Here is a 14,021-nt window from a genome sequence, read left to right on the forward strand (position 1 = left end):
AAAAGGTTAAAAAGCAACCCTGCCCTCTGATAAAGTGTAACAAAACTTGTGGAATTGTTTTAAATTATTGAATCTGCAATGGATTTGACACACCAGGATGTGAATAGTGGAGAGATTAATAGTGGTTAATTATCTTTGAGATGATTTGAGGCAAGCTATTCTCTTTTATCTGGATGTTTTTGCAGAAACAGATGTTTAGACTGTCTCTCTTCCTTTAAGTATTTTGCAGTAGCTCCCTATAAAACAAAACTATATAGGACACTTTTTTTTTATATTCCACAAGAGAAGATGGTGTACTATCAGATTGTATGCAAATGTAGGTCTTATGTTAGCTACAGAGATGAAAAAGCATGTCAGATGGACAACAAAAACAGCATCTTGAGGCACTCCTTTCATTTATGGCTGCAGAACAAAGTCCAAATCTCTTTGTCGTTCACATAAGTGGCCTCTAACGCGTACACGCCTCCCCAGTTAAAGGAATGATATAACTTGATAAGTGAATAATTGAGGCCATGGTGTTGCCTCAGCACCTGTGTCCAACCTAGAATGAGACTTCAAGATGCTTATGCAAAGTTATGCGACAGGTTAACCCGAGACAAGGGTCAAGGGGGAGATCATTAAAGCTGTGTGTGATTTTTTACACATCTGTACTGTAGGCGCATTTCTAGACTTTGTACAGAAAAACGTCATAGATTTCTAAAAAACAAAACAAAAAAAGGCTTGCAAAACTGTTTGTTTCAAAACTAATTTGAAAGCTAAGCAAAATGAAAACTTAATGAAATAAACTAAGGAAGCAACCAAATGTCACTTCTCTAATTTTTCAACCACAATGTTTTCTTGAGTTTCTCTCCTCAACAAAGGAATCTTATATTAGCAATGACATTGTAACCCCTGATAAACTCCTGTTATGACTGTGTAATAGAAGGTAGATTGAGAGTAACTTTGCTAAAATATAATGATCTTTATAAGTTTATGAGTGAAAACCTAATCCTATTATGTATACATTAGTTACTGCCATAAAAAACAAGGTATTCTATACCTCTGAAAAGTATTTTATTATTGCTTTTATTTACACTGTTCCTCAGAAATAATAATAAATAAATAATGTAATAAATCTGTAATAACTCTGTCTTTATTTATGTATCCTGTTTATTATGCTTGTTTAAAAGAAAACCGCAAAATAAAACAACACAGGAAATACTGTCAGCTCTGACAACACTGTACCATTCCAACTGCTTACCAAACATGCTTTTAAGTGCAGAAATGCATAAAAATGTTTTTACCTACATTAGAATGAGAAATTCATTAGCACAATATTTGTCAAACTTAACAATAGGTATAGTACATATTCTTTCATTTTTATTTTTTACTGGTATAAGGCACAAAAACGTTATCCAACAATGTATTCTGACTAATTAGACTCCTTATAAAGTAAAAAGGCTTATATAGTAAAAATGTACCATTTACCAGAGATAGGAATTGGCTAATTTTACCTGGGTTGGCGGTGTTCCATGATCAAACATTCAAGTGATGCAACATCTGATGTTTACATATAAGATTTACATATGAGAAATGCAAGATAGATAGATAGACAGACAGACAGATGATAGATAGATAGATAGATAGATAGATTGTTTTGCTTTAAAATGTGAGTATTTAAGCACATCTGGTGAAGCACTAAACTAACAAAAAAAAAAAAAAAACAGCCAATTGCATTATTGCTGAGTCACAACAATTATTTCCAGGGCAGGTTAGAAATGCAGAAGTCCCTGAATGTTCAGCACACTCTACAAATTCCTCATATGACACATGAGATAAGGACACAGGATAAGGATGTGAGAAATACATCTGCATTTTACTCAAATGTGTCCTAATTTGAAAGGGGGTTAAAAAAGCTAAAAAAATCTCAGTTTTGCAGAAGTCGATCAGAAAAGACAGACTTTCTATGAAGTGCACTTACCTGAGGAGTAGCTGTGACCACTTAGATGGTTGAAATCTCGGCCGGGTGTTTGCATGTCAAACTCAGACTTACGCTGTGGCCAAGAGATACACTCTGGACCAACACCTGACTGTGTGCCAGTTGTCAGTGCTTTGACCGCACCCCCCTGACTATGGCCACCCCCAACCTGCACGCCGCTTGGAAGTTCGTTACGCTGCAGAAAGTGCCCAACCTTTACAATCAACAGCACCGGTTCAGTCTAATTAGCCTTAGAATAAGTTGCCTATTATAAAGAATCGATATTTCTATAGATGGTTTTTAAAAATAGAAGTTTGCTTTAAAAGATAAATAAACATGGGCTGTTCTTTAACACAAGCAGATATTTTTAATTGGACTTTTTAAGATGTGTTTATTTTAGGTGTGCAGCCATAGAACGCATGGCGCAGCAGGCTGTGGAGCGCGCGGAAGGTGACTGACCTGATCAGCGCGCTGAACCGCAGAGGAAAGGCAACCCGCTCGTTTCGGCTCAGGCTGGGTCGGGGTTTCTTCCTTTGTTTATACTTGTTAGGCTTGGTCTTTAAAGCTCCGGAGCTCGGTGGGGGAGAGACGGACAGAAGCGCCGCGGTGTTGGAGGTGGTCAGGTCCGATTGCTGGAGAGTTATTAGCGCATGCTGCTGCTGCTTCCTCTCTCTCTCCTCCCTCCGATCAGCTCAGCCTGTTGGGATCCAGAGGACACATGTCTGCTAAGGGATCGAGTTACCCTCCAGAGCTCCCATTTATTCAATTAAACGGATTCTATCAACATGGTAATGTAAAGAACTATTTACAAAGTGATTTTTTCCCATACACCAAACTTTGTGGAAGGTAACACAATTTTAATGTGTGTCATTTATTTGGAGTATTTAAACATTATAATTTGGATTTTTTTTTTTCTTTCTTTAGATTTAGATTTGATATAGTTCTCAAATTGTTTTCCAAATAATACTTGCTGTTGATAGGTTGTCCAAATATCACTGTGTAGGACTGTTATTGTTGTTATTTGTATTATTATCAGGAGACAAAGTTAATGAAACATAGTTGCAAGTTTGAAAACTAATAAATAAATAACAAAATTCCCCTAGAGTTGGAGATCCAAATGACCTGAGGTCTCAAAATCCAAAATGGTTGCCTTATAATTAAAATAACTATGCTAAACATTCAGATGCTTATATTAAATTCCCCTAGGTGAAAAAACAACAACATTATTTGAAGTTACAATATGCAAAAAAAATGTATTACTACTTTTATTACTAGTTTGATTAACCTATAATTACCTATTGGTAATTATAGGTTAGTCAAAACATTTTATTCAACATCGTCTAAAAGTTTTTTTTATTTGAAATCGAACTTGAACATATTCTATATTGCCACCCGGATATGTTTGGGCTTCACCTTGTTCAGCTTCTTTTCTACGGGGATTTTTGTCATTTTTCTCCCGTCTTCTCCCTTCCATAATTTCTTAACAATTGAATCAATCCTGCATATATACTATTATTTGGTCAGGTTTTTTTGAGTACTACTAAAGATAGCCAAACTATAAGCAGAGGTTCTTCTATTAGAGTTAGCAAATGTTGGATGGGATGTGTTATCAGTGAAACCTATATCCTGTATTAAAATACATAAATGTGCGATATAGTAAAATAAACTTATTTTTTTTTTTATCTCATGAGTATGTCTGTAAGAAACAAGTTTTACTGCCATTCAACCTTGATTGCGGCCTGGTTTTACACTGAAAAACGTGGAATGTAATATGAAAACATCTAGCCTACAGTCTATGAATATGTTTAGTATTTCATCTCCAAATACAGTAATTATAAGATAACTGCCCCCATAACATTAAAGACATTGTTAAAGAAAAATAAAAAAAATGGGGGGGGGGGGGTTGAGGTGCTAAAGATAGAGTAAATTTGTGCAATTTCAACAACATGCTATCATTTATACATGAAACTCCTAAAATAATGAAATGTGAATAGTTTATATACTTTAAAAAAAATCATATGATATGGTTGGTAAAACATTTAGTCTATTTAGTGAGTTAGAATATGCTTTTTTTTGGCATTAAGACCATATTTGCCAATTATTTTCCTTCTCCAAAAAATGCGGCACTTGGATTAATTGAACTTGAATTCTGCAGGGTTTTTTTATAACTATAGTTTTCATACAAAAATCACAAAACCTGTTTTTCTTTTGGTGTAGAATAATTCAATACGGATTCTTCCAGTCTATATATTGCAGTATTTAACCTTTAAACTATCAGAGGTAATTATGAAATAATGTTGTAAATGTCAATGTGTGTGCTTGTATAATACGGTCGAAGATTTAACAAAGTATGAAATATACCATGTCTGTAATTTCTGTAAAATAAGCCAGTCTTTCTCCTTTTATTTATTTTGAACCTGAACTAATCAAAGTCCAGAATCTTTATAAGGAATGCAGACCTTCATTGAAGTGCTGAGTCAGAAGGTGTGAATTGGATCCTAACTTCACTGACGACAAAGGTGAACATGGCTATTAAGTCTAAAAAAGGAAGCCTATATGATATGCTTGTAAGTTTTTATCAGATGAATGCCATAGAAGGAGTTTATGGATGTGAATTGCATTTATGGTTGAATTTCCACACCCATATTTTTTAAATCTCATTTTCTATAATGATATAATTTTCCAAAAACAGTATTTTTCCACATGTTTTGTTCAATAATGTTGAATTTCTAACATTTGTTGGAATACATACAAAAATAAATCCATTATATGCAATCATTTTAAGACTTGTGAAAGCTTCATTTACTGTTAACTTGTATTTGAATAAATTCTTTGAAACAACTTTCTTACTTCAGGGGACTGTTTTGGTTGCCAATTGATAGAATAGTTTCATCTTAGAGAGAAATTACACATTTATAAATTTGGTGCAAATGAATCAGTAATACCAAAAAACTATTTTTCATCTTTCAAAACAGAAAATTAAAATCATGATACAATTAAAACAATTGGTTCAATAAACAGACATGAAATGATTTTTTGTAAATGACATACATTTGAATATTGCATGATGTTCTCTTATCTTATTAAGCTATGTTTTTGTAATACTGTATAGTGGTTAAACTATATAGTATTTTGTTGTAATTTGATGATTTGTTGATGTAGGCTTTTTTATTGTGTTAGTGTGGTTGTTTAGGTCTCCACCAATGTTGCAGCAAAAAAAAATAAAATAAAAATAATGAATGTTTACTTGGCTGCATAGATACTTGAACCCCTATGAAACAGAACTTTTAAAAGTTGAATTAGATTCAGTACATTTCTCACTTATAAAGATCCCATGGAATTTATTATAATCTGACCTGGACCATAGTTTTTATTATAGACATATATTACTGATTCATCTCCAAGGGGTTGTCTCTTACTTAGCCGAGGGCCAATGCAGAGTGATTTGGTTATTATGGTCAAACCAAAGACTTTGATCTTACCGGATATATGTCAGTATGAGCAACCAAAAACATTGATAGTCTGTGATGACAGCTGCTCAGTAGACTACCTAGACAGGTTTCAGATACATGCAGATTTTATGGGTCATTTTGGACATTTATTGTGAAACTAGAGCTAACTATTTCAATTTAAAGCACAAGTTGGCATATCAAACTTGTAAGCTCATTTATAAATCCTGTGATTTATATACCTTTGTTTTTCAAAATGTCTGTTTGTATCGTCCTTTATCTCATTCTTCTTACTCTACATTTGATGGCCCTTAAGATTAACTTTCGATGCAAAGCTAAATCTCTTCTTTCTAACTTTTAGCCAGAATCTGCTAAAGCTAGAGTTCTGATTTCTATTTTATTTTAAACTAACCGGTGTTATTTTCAAATGACATCATGTGAAAACCTTTTCAAATCAGTAGGATTGTCTGAATAACGGAAACAATTCTACCTAGATCACTGGAAAGGTTTCTCTAACGTCTCGTTAGAAACAGTTTTGAGCTACTCACACAAAATGTGGCATCATGATTATTCTTGCAAAGGAGAAGGTGACAGATTCTGGTTAGATTGGGTTTTAACTTCCTGTGGTACTGCAGCACACGACAACTGCAACAAGCATTGAAGCAAAACTGTGAAAAAAAGAGGACTCATATCCAAAAAGTTCCTAACCATGTAAGCTGATAAACGTGATGACCTACAGTTATCCACCATTTTTGCCTTTGTGTCTAATTTCAATGTTTTTTTTTTATTATCATGACACAATCTTTATAAGAAATACTGATAACCTGAGGAGAAAGAAATGAAACAAAAATGTAATCTTTAAGGAAAAAAAGCTACCTAAACCGACTTGAACCTATGTGACAAAGTACTTGCCTCTGAATCTAATAGAGGGGGCCAAAATAAGTTCTTTTTAAGTTTTGTGCTACTTGTGGCTTTAATTCAACAGTAGAAAAACAGGAAATATGGTGGAGAGAGGGAAGATATGCAGCAAAAGTCATAGTGTCCGGATTTGAACCCAGGAGGACTAAGTCAAGGACTAGAATTTTTGCATGCGGGTCAGAGGCTGTGTTTTTGCATCACCGATTCACCCAGTTCTTCTTTTGCAGCAAGTGTCCTTTTTTGCCAATACTCACAGGCAAGGAGAGTAGATCGGAAAGCACACAGTAAGGTTAGTCAAGGTTGGTAATCCAGGCCTAAGACTAAATCAGATTTGTGTTTCTGACTAGTCCGCTGCAAAACTTTTAGTTTTTTGAGGGCATTCAGAGGACTTTAACTGGTGTGTATCAGGTAATGGTCTAACACCAGAGCATTTATCTTGAGATTGTAATGCAAAGGCTGAAAATATGTGTTCTGTCAGATACAGCAGGTTGTCAAGGTCTTAAAGGAGCTGATATGATATGTTTTTGTTTTTCTATTGAAAATGCTGTTTCAATTTTACACCAGATGTAACAAGATTAAAACCATCCAAAGAGTTTTTCTTTGACTTCTTTAAATTTTTTTCCAAAAGCCATGGGAATCTGTGATTTTGCTGCTTTGGCAGGTCCCGTCTTTTGTGTTTCTCTTTGGTTAGCCATGTTTTTTTCTTTCTTGTAACTGTCCAATGGATGCCATTCTAGCCAGGTCTCCTTTCTATTGTTCAATAAGAAAGAAAGCATGCCTTATTAACAATGTACTCTCAGTGTTAGTTTAGTTGAGCTGCCACTCCTTGGAGGTTTCAATTGTTCCATTTTCTTCACCATTAAGGTATAGTGGTTCTCACTGCTGTCTGCAGGAGTCCCAGAGGCCTATTAAATGTTTTGTAACCCTTTCCATTCCAATGTCAGAATTTCATTTAAAAAACATTTAAACTTTTTGTCAGGCAGTTTCTGTTAATGATTTGTGATTTCTCTGTCCTACTGGTGAGACAAATGTCACTAGTTTTATTCATGTTTCTTGAGTTTTGGTTTGACAAACCTTTTTTAGATGATAAAATATCTTCTTTTCACAAGAAAAACAGCACAGCATGTCAGGAAGAAAATAATTTAGCGGAAAAGTATTTGCTAAAAAAACTGAATAGTTAAAATGTTTTTCACTATACATTATGCTAACTACTGTAACTTATATGTGAGGTTTTTCTATTTGATTTATTTTTATATGACATAAAATGAGCTATGTTACAGAATCTGGTGTCAAAACTAATCTAAACTTGGAATTTCAACCTGTAAGCTTTCACATATCAGTTTAGTTTCATGTCAGTGGAAACTAAAACTTCTTGCAGAATTCTTTTACCCCTTTAAAGTCGCCATAAATTGTAATTTACAAATAGTAGAAGAAAGCTACCCTCAAATTGTACAAAGTACTTAAATGTGCAGCCAGGCAACAGTTGTACATCTTATTTGATCATTAATTTTTTTTAAATAAGCAGTAGCGTCAACTAGCTGATGTTCTGTCTTTCTCTTTCCCACATTGTTTTAAAAATTTATATTTGCTGACTAAAACAAGAAAAAATAATTACACCCATGAGAGTGTTGCTGTCACAAACAAAGCTTTGCAGTATTTTCTCCCTGTTTATATATTTGGGTCCCAGAAGATTAGAGCATATCCAACAGCGTTCATTAAAAAAACTCTAGTTTGTCATCACTTGGAGTTTTCTAATATAGAAAAGTGTAAATACGTATTTTCTTTAACTAAAATAAGTTTAATCCCTGTTTTACATATAATATAACTTTAATGCTTTGCAGTCTCTCCTGCTTGCAATCAGACCTGCTTTGGTCCAACATCCAGCAGGTCTCAAAACAAAACAGGTTGCCAAGTTGAATTGTGCTGATCTGCATTAAGCGCCCACATTTCATGTCAGCCTTGGGTTCACTCACATCTCATGAGCAGGTGACCAAGAGATAAAAATAGTGCTTGTTTCCTTTATCTTTGCACCCCGCATAGTGCATAGACAGTGCATAAGAAGTGCACTAGGGAATTTGCATATAGCATACCTGTTTGTGACCTCTTGTATTTTTGCACAAGCAGTATTCATTTTTAGATGCATTTATGCCTGTTCCAAAACTAACACACATAAATTTGGCTCTACTTGCATGTTTTTCTTAATGTTCACTTGGTGTTCTGTTCTTTATACAACAGAGGAAAGTGCTGTTTCACATGTAAGCTGAGCAACTTAGGTTAACACCTTGAGACTGTTGGTTGCCTAGGTGTTAAAAAAAACTCCCCCACATGTTCACATGCTGCACCCTTATTGTCCCACTTTGGTCAATGGTAGGCTCCGAATGCAGAAAGAAAGAAAGAGGAAAGAACCGACACATTAGAAACAGAGGGGGAAAAAAATCCCGAAAAATATATATTTCATATTTCCAGTGACTCGTTTTTGTGTTTTTATGAATATATATCCTGGGGGTTTACATAAAAAGCAGATCTGTGATTTCTGTTGCTTTTTATCAAGTTATCATATTCCTTAATTTATAACAGAAAGCTTATATATCTTTGCAAATGGTAATATTCAACTTATTTACTATACCCATGCAGAAGTGCCAAGCAATACCAGAATTATATACTGCCATCTGCTGGCTAGCTAAATTAATGAAGCTCTTTAAACAGTAAAAAACATTGACAAAGTATGATTTACGGTAATGAGAACAGTTTTGTAATGCATTATGTGTTTCTGGTAGATGTATTATGCATGTGATTTACACTTTCTGACTCTTTGGCAATGGGAAGTATCGTATGAGGGTTGCAGATGCCTTTGTCCTGTGTGCTGTTGAACTAGATAAATAGAAAAAAAAAACATTTTTAACATAATATTACTTTTTGTTTTTCTTTTTTGCAAAAAGAAACTAACTACCTCAACAAGGAAACAGCATCCACTGGGCCAGGATATATCTTTATCTATTCTTTGATTAGTTTAAGAATGTGGGAGGGTCAACCAATATTCTGCTATAGAGGCTTTATTGATAAAGGCGTATCTTAATGAATATAAAAAAAAAATAAAAAAAAAACACTCAATGTGGAAAGAATAATAAGTAGAAGACAGAACATTGTTACTAAATAGGTCCAAAACCCAGGTGAAGAAATCAATCAAGAATCAATAAGAAATCAACGTAAAACTACAAACGAGACAAATGTTTAAGTATTATTGGTTCCCTTATCATCAATATTGAATTTGTTTAAAAAAACAAACAAACTAAAACTTAAAATGATTTCCTAAAGTTACTTTTATACCCTTCAATGTGGCTTTAACACACAAATTATTTTACAATTAATTATATTGACTTTATTGTTATTATATTGTTATTGTAACTACTTCAAACTGGTTTTATTTACAAAAAGGAAGGGGTAGTCCAGCAAAGCTTGGAGTGACAGCATAAGAAGAAAAGGAGATTTTCACCTTTATGGTGAAGTGTGAGTGTGTGCGTGAATGGTTGTTTGTCCTGTTTGTGTTGCCCTGCGTTGGACTGGCGACCTGTCCAGGGTGTACCCCGCCTCTCGCCCATTGACAGCTGGAGATGGACACCAGCACTATGCGCGACCCCACTCGGGATTAAGCGTGCCAGAAAATGGATGTTTCTATTAAGTTGATTGGAGTAGATTTCCCCTCATGTAGTTGAATCTTTAGCTGTTATTATATCATGTTTTTTTTACTCATGTTGCATATCAGTAAAAAGACCTAAATAAAGTGCAATTTATTGATAGGAATGACATGACGCTCCAGAACACACAAAAGTCAGAGGCATCAGGGTGGATCTCAGTGCATCCGTGGAATGATAGAATCACATCTTTATTGACTTTTATCTTTACAGAAAAGAAAATAACATCTTAAGTCACCAGATCATGCAAAGCGATATTGCATTACAAATAAAAACACAATACAAAACAAATAATATATATATCTATATATATACTGTACCATAAATATGGAGCTTTAAGTAAATACATGTATTACAAAAAATAAACTTCTTGGGGTGATGCAAACAAATACAATATGCTAAATTTCAGCAGTACTGAATAAGGATAAGCAGATAGGCTGAAATGTTCTTCTTTAAAATGGCTATGTTCAAATCTTTCCCGTTTTTGACAATGAAAGTAGAAGATAACCTCCAGGTTGCATTAAATTCAATCTGGCTACACAAATAAGTTAAGGTACAAACTGAAACACTGACCATCATGCTCCTGACTGCAGTTTAAAAAGCAACCTGGAACCAGACCACTGAGACTCTTCAGTTAACACATAGACAAATCCTTTATGTATGATTATACTCATATAAGGGTGACAGCACTCAACAGTCATGTCGAGGGGTTATTGCACTACTGTCTCAATGTCTTTTCAATAAGAGTAATCAACAATTACAATACTGCTGATAGATCTACACAGATGTGAAACGAGGAATCACCAGTCACAGCGACAGACATGAGTAACTTTCTGAAATGCATTCATTTAGTCAGTCACCTGCTCCCACACATTTGGGATTCAATTATGCCTTTGCTGGTTAAAAAATAACAACCGCTTTAGAGTAAATGAATACATCTCAGTTTGTGATTGACCCAGGTCTGCACAGCTAGCGGATGCAGCTGTAAATCAAAAACATGTTCACAATAAGGCTACAACATCTACAGAGAGAGGAGAGAGGCAACAGAGGGGAAAACTCAACACTGATAGAGTTCCCCATCTAATCCAAAAGTCATGTTTTGAGTCACTTTGAGGAACCATGCACGACTAGTGAACAAAGATGAACACACACATACGTATATCCAAATTCCTCTCAAAAAGGATGAACTTCAGGTCCCTTTTTTTTTAGGACAAACACGGGTAAGCCAGAAAGAGCCTGGCATAGCCAGGGACTAGAGACAACACAGCTGGAGTTACAGAAGAACAAACCCTTTAAAAATGTTTCTACATTTCTTCTACTCACAAAGGGACAACATTTACTGAAATGGAAGCTATCAAAGGTCAGATTAGATGAGGTTTCTATAAATCTACCCGCTGAATGAAAGAGTTATGTCACTGACAACTGAAAGGTGCTGCTGGATTTTTTTCTTTAACTGGCTTATGTCCCTTTATAGTTATATATGTTTAAATTTATATAATTTGTAGAAATACCATATGTACAAGGCATTTATCACCTTCCATCCATTGCTTTCTACATATCTAATTTAAGGTTCTATGTAAAAATAAATAGTTTTTGTCTACAATAACATCATCTGTCATATACTGTGTCTTAGAGAACACTCATATCTATTAAAGAGATGTATTTCTTCTTTAAAATCAGATCCAAACTAAGTAAAGATTGATAATCTGAATATAACACACACACAATAGTTCAGGAGTTGCGATGCATATTAGTTGTATTTATGATAATTTACTCTCCATTACTCTGACCCCTAAATAATGTTGCAAATATGATCATTTCCGTATGTTAAATATGAATTAACAGGAATAAGTGCATCACCCTGGCAGTGTGGTAGTTTGGGATAAGCCAATAACCTACAAAAAGTTACACTTTTTGTGTAATCTGTCTCCTTGCAACCACAAGTGATTAGACATTGTTGAAACTGCATGATAGAACATCATTAAAAAACAGTTGACTATGAAATAGAAGAAAAGGGAAGCATTTTTTTTTTTATTCTTTTTGATAATTGTAAATAAAGGCAGTATCTATTTTGTGGATTGAGTGTTTCGCCTGTTGCATTTAGCTAAACATTAAACATTTAAATACCATCCAATGCAACAACTGACTTTAGAGGCTGTCCAATTCGTAAAAAAGTGTTTGATATTGATGTGTCTGATGAGCTTAAAACATTATGGTCTGAAAAAGCAGCAAAAAAGAAATCTTTTTGCACTGTAAGCACTGTACCTCTGGAGGAGCTGCAGAGATCCTCAGATCAGATCAAAGAATCCGTCAGGCTTATTATCAATCATGCTTCTCAAAAGTCTTGCCTTTCACTTCAAAAGTCGGCGGTTGTAATGTGACCGAAATTTTTATTTCCAGGAAATTCTTTAAAGAGGTACTTTTGCCAGTCACTCTATCAATGACTTAACTCCTTCACACCAGTTAGTCTTTTATTAATCTTTGTTTTCAACAAGCCTCACTGTCTTTTTTGTTTTTTTTGTTTTTTCATTGCGAAGAGTGGAGCTGAACAAGGATGTAGGGAATAAACTACAGTTAACACATAAACCTAAAACTCAGACTGGTTCACATTTAATGTCAATCAGGAAAGCTGGCCCCTAGTTAAAAGCATGACCAGCATCATCTGAGGGGTGAACTGTGTTTCAACTGTGCCTAGTCAGAGAAAAGGCTCGCAAAGGACTTTCGAAGGTTGCGAATGGTTTCGGCCTTTGCCTCTTCTTGGCCATCCCCACCTGAGCCCGAGACCCCGCGGAAGAAAGAAGAGTCGCTAAAGGCATTGAAGGCATTGGTCAGGGACTGAGACTTACTGGAAGGAGAAGAAACAGGGGAGGAGGGGAGGGAATAGGAGCATTAGAGGGAAAGGAAAAGATGGTTATGTGAACATTAATGAGGGTGTAATCAAACAGCATGAACAGAGGTAAATAATTACCCTTTACTGAGGAATAACAATGGATTTAGTGATCAAAGTAAGAGTAAAGGTGTTGTTGTTCTTGCATTATCCAGAGCATAATGCCAATGTGTTTCTTACTTCAGTAGTGGATGGGTCTTTTGTTGGGGCTGCTCTTCCACAGGTGCTGTGGCTTCACTGGATGAGGCAGCTGGTTCAGCTGGAGCCGGCTCAGAGTTTTTGGGTGGAGAAGCTGGCCTGGCCTGGGGGCTGCCTGGAGCTTGAGATGGGACGTTAGATGAGGACTGGTTGGATTTAGCGGGGGACTGAACCTGTGCAGGGTGTGTAGCATCAGAAGCTGGGGTGGGTTCAGGGACTTGGGCCTGAGATGTAGGCTGGGGTTTGGGCAAAGCTTTTGGAGGAGGTGGAGTTTGTGGCTTTGGCTGAAGCTGTGGCTTAGAATTCCTGCGGACAGGAGGGATTGGCTTTGCAGGTGGTGTTGGTTTTGGGGGAAGATCTTTGGGTTTTCCAGGTGCAGCTGTTGGAGAACCTTGTGGCTGGGGTTTGGGCTGTTCTGTGGTGGCAGCAGAAGTTTTGGGTGAGGCAGGAGGGGAACTTAAAGCTGGTGCTGGGGTTTTGGTTGGTGTTGAACCTGGAGCTGTGGCTGCTTTAGCTGGGGATGATGGGGAAGGTTTGGATGGGACGGAGCTGGGAGCAGAATCCTGCGATGACTTTGTCACAGATGGGGCTCTGGTCATCGGAGGAGGCCTCGGCACAGGAGGTTTTGTGACAGAGGCAGCCTTTTGAACTGGGCTCGGTTTCTGAGCCTGCACTGGTTTCTGGACCTGGTCGGGTTTAGGCTCTGATGCTCTTTTTGTGGATTCTGCGGTTACATCCACACTTTGTGATTTCAGTGCTGCACCTGAAACAATAAGAAAAAGTGTAGTTTTATTAGAATACAGTTCTGCAGTTACTGCTGCAATCAGAAGTCAACATACTCACTGTATGCTTGAATATCAAAGTAATCTGGGCTTTTAATGAGTGATTAAAACTGATATTTATCTTAAGAATTTAAGGAT

At 35.9% G+C, this 14,021-nt stretch overlaps 2 protein-coding genes across 2 annotated transcripts in view; both read right to left on the reverse strand.

Moving 5' to 3' along the window:
• pparg (peroxisome proliferator-activated receptor gamma) overlaps positions 1-2,104 on the reverse strand; it is a 58,761-nt gene extending 56,657 nt beyond the window's left edge. Inside the window, exon 1 of the mRNA XM_038307855.1 lies at positions 1,961-2,104. Within this exon, the coding sequence (XP_038163783.1) occupies positions 1,961-2,015 (55 nt within the window). The 5' untranslated portion in view covers positions 2,016-2,104. The remainder of the gene's footprint in view (positions 1-1,960) is intronic.
• An 8,064-nt stretch (positions 2,105-10,168) lies between these two features.
• syn2b (synapsin IIb) overlaps positions 10,169-14,021 on the reverse strand; it is a 113,871-nt gene continuing 110,018 nt past the window's right edge. The window contains exons 12-13 of the mRNA XM_038307839.1: positions 13,084-13,864; positions 10,169-12,861 (exon numbers count right to left, since the gene is read on the reverse strand). Of these exons, the coding sequence (XP_038163767.1) occupies positions 12,708-12,861; positions 13,084-13,864 (935 nt within the window). The 3' untranslated portion in view covers positions 10,169-12,707. The remainder of the gene's footprint in view (positions 12,862-13,083; positions 13,865-14,021) is intronic.

Source organism: Cyprinodon tularosa, unplaced genomic scaffold, assembly GCF_016077235.1.
Source record: "Cyprinodon tularosa strain WSP-4 unplaced genomic scaffold, ASM1607723v1 ctg621, whole genome shotgun sequence".
Lineage (NCBI taxonomy): Eukaryota > Metazoa > Chordata > Actinopteri > Cyprinodontiformes > Cyprinodontidae > Cyprinodon > Cyprinodon tularosa.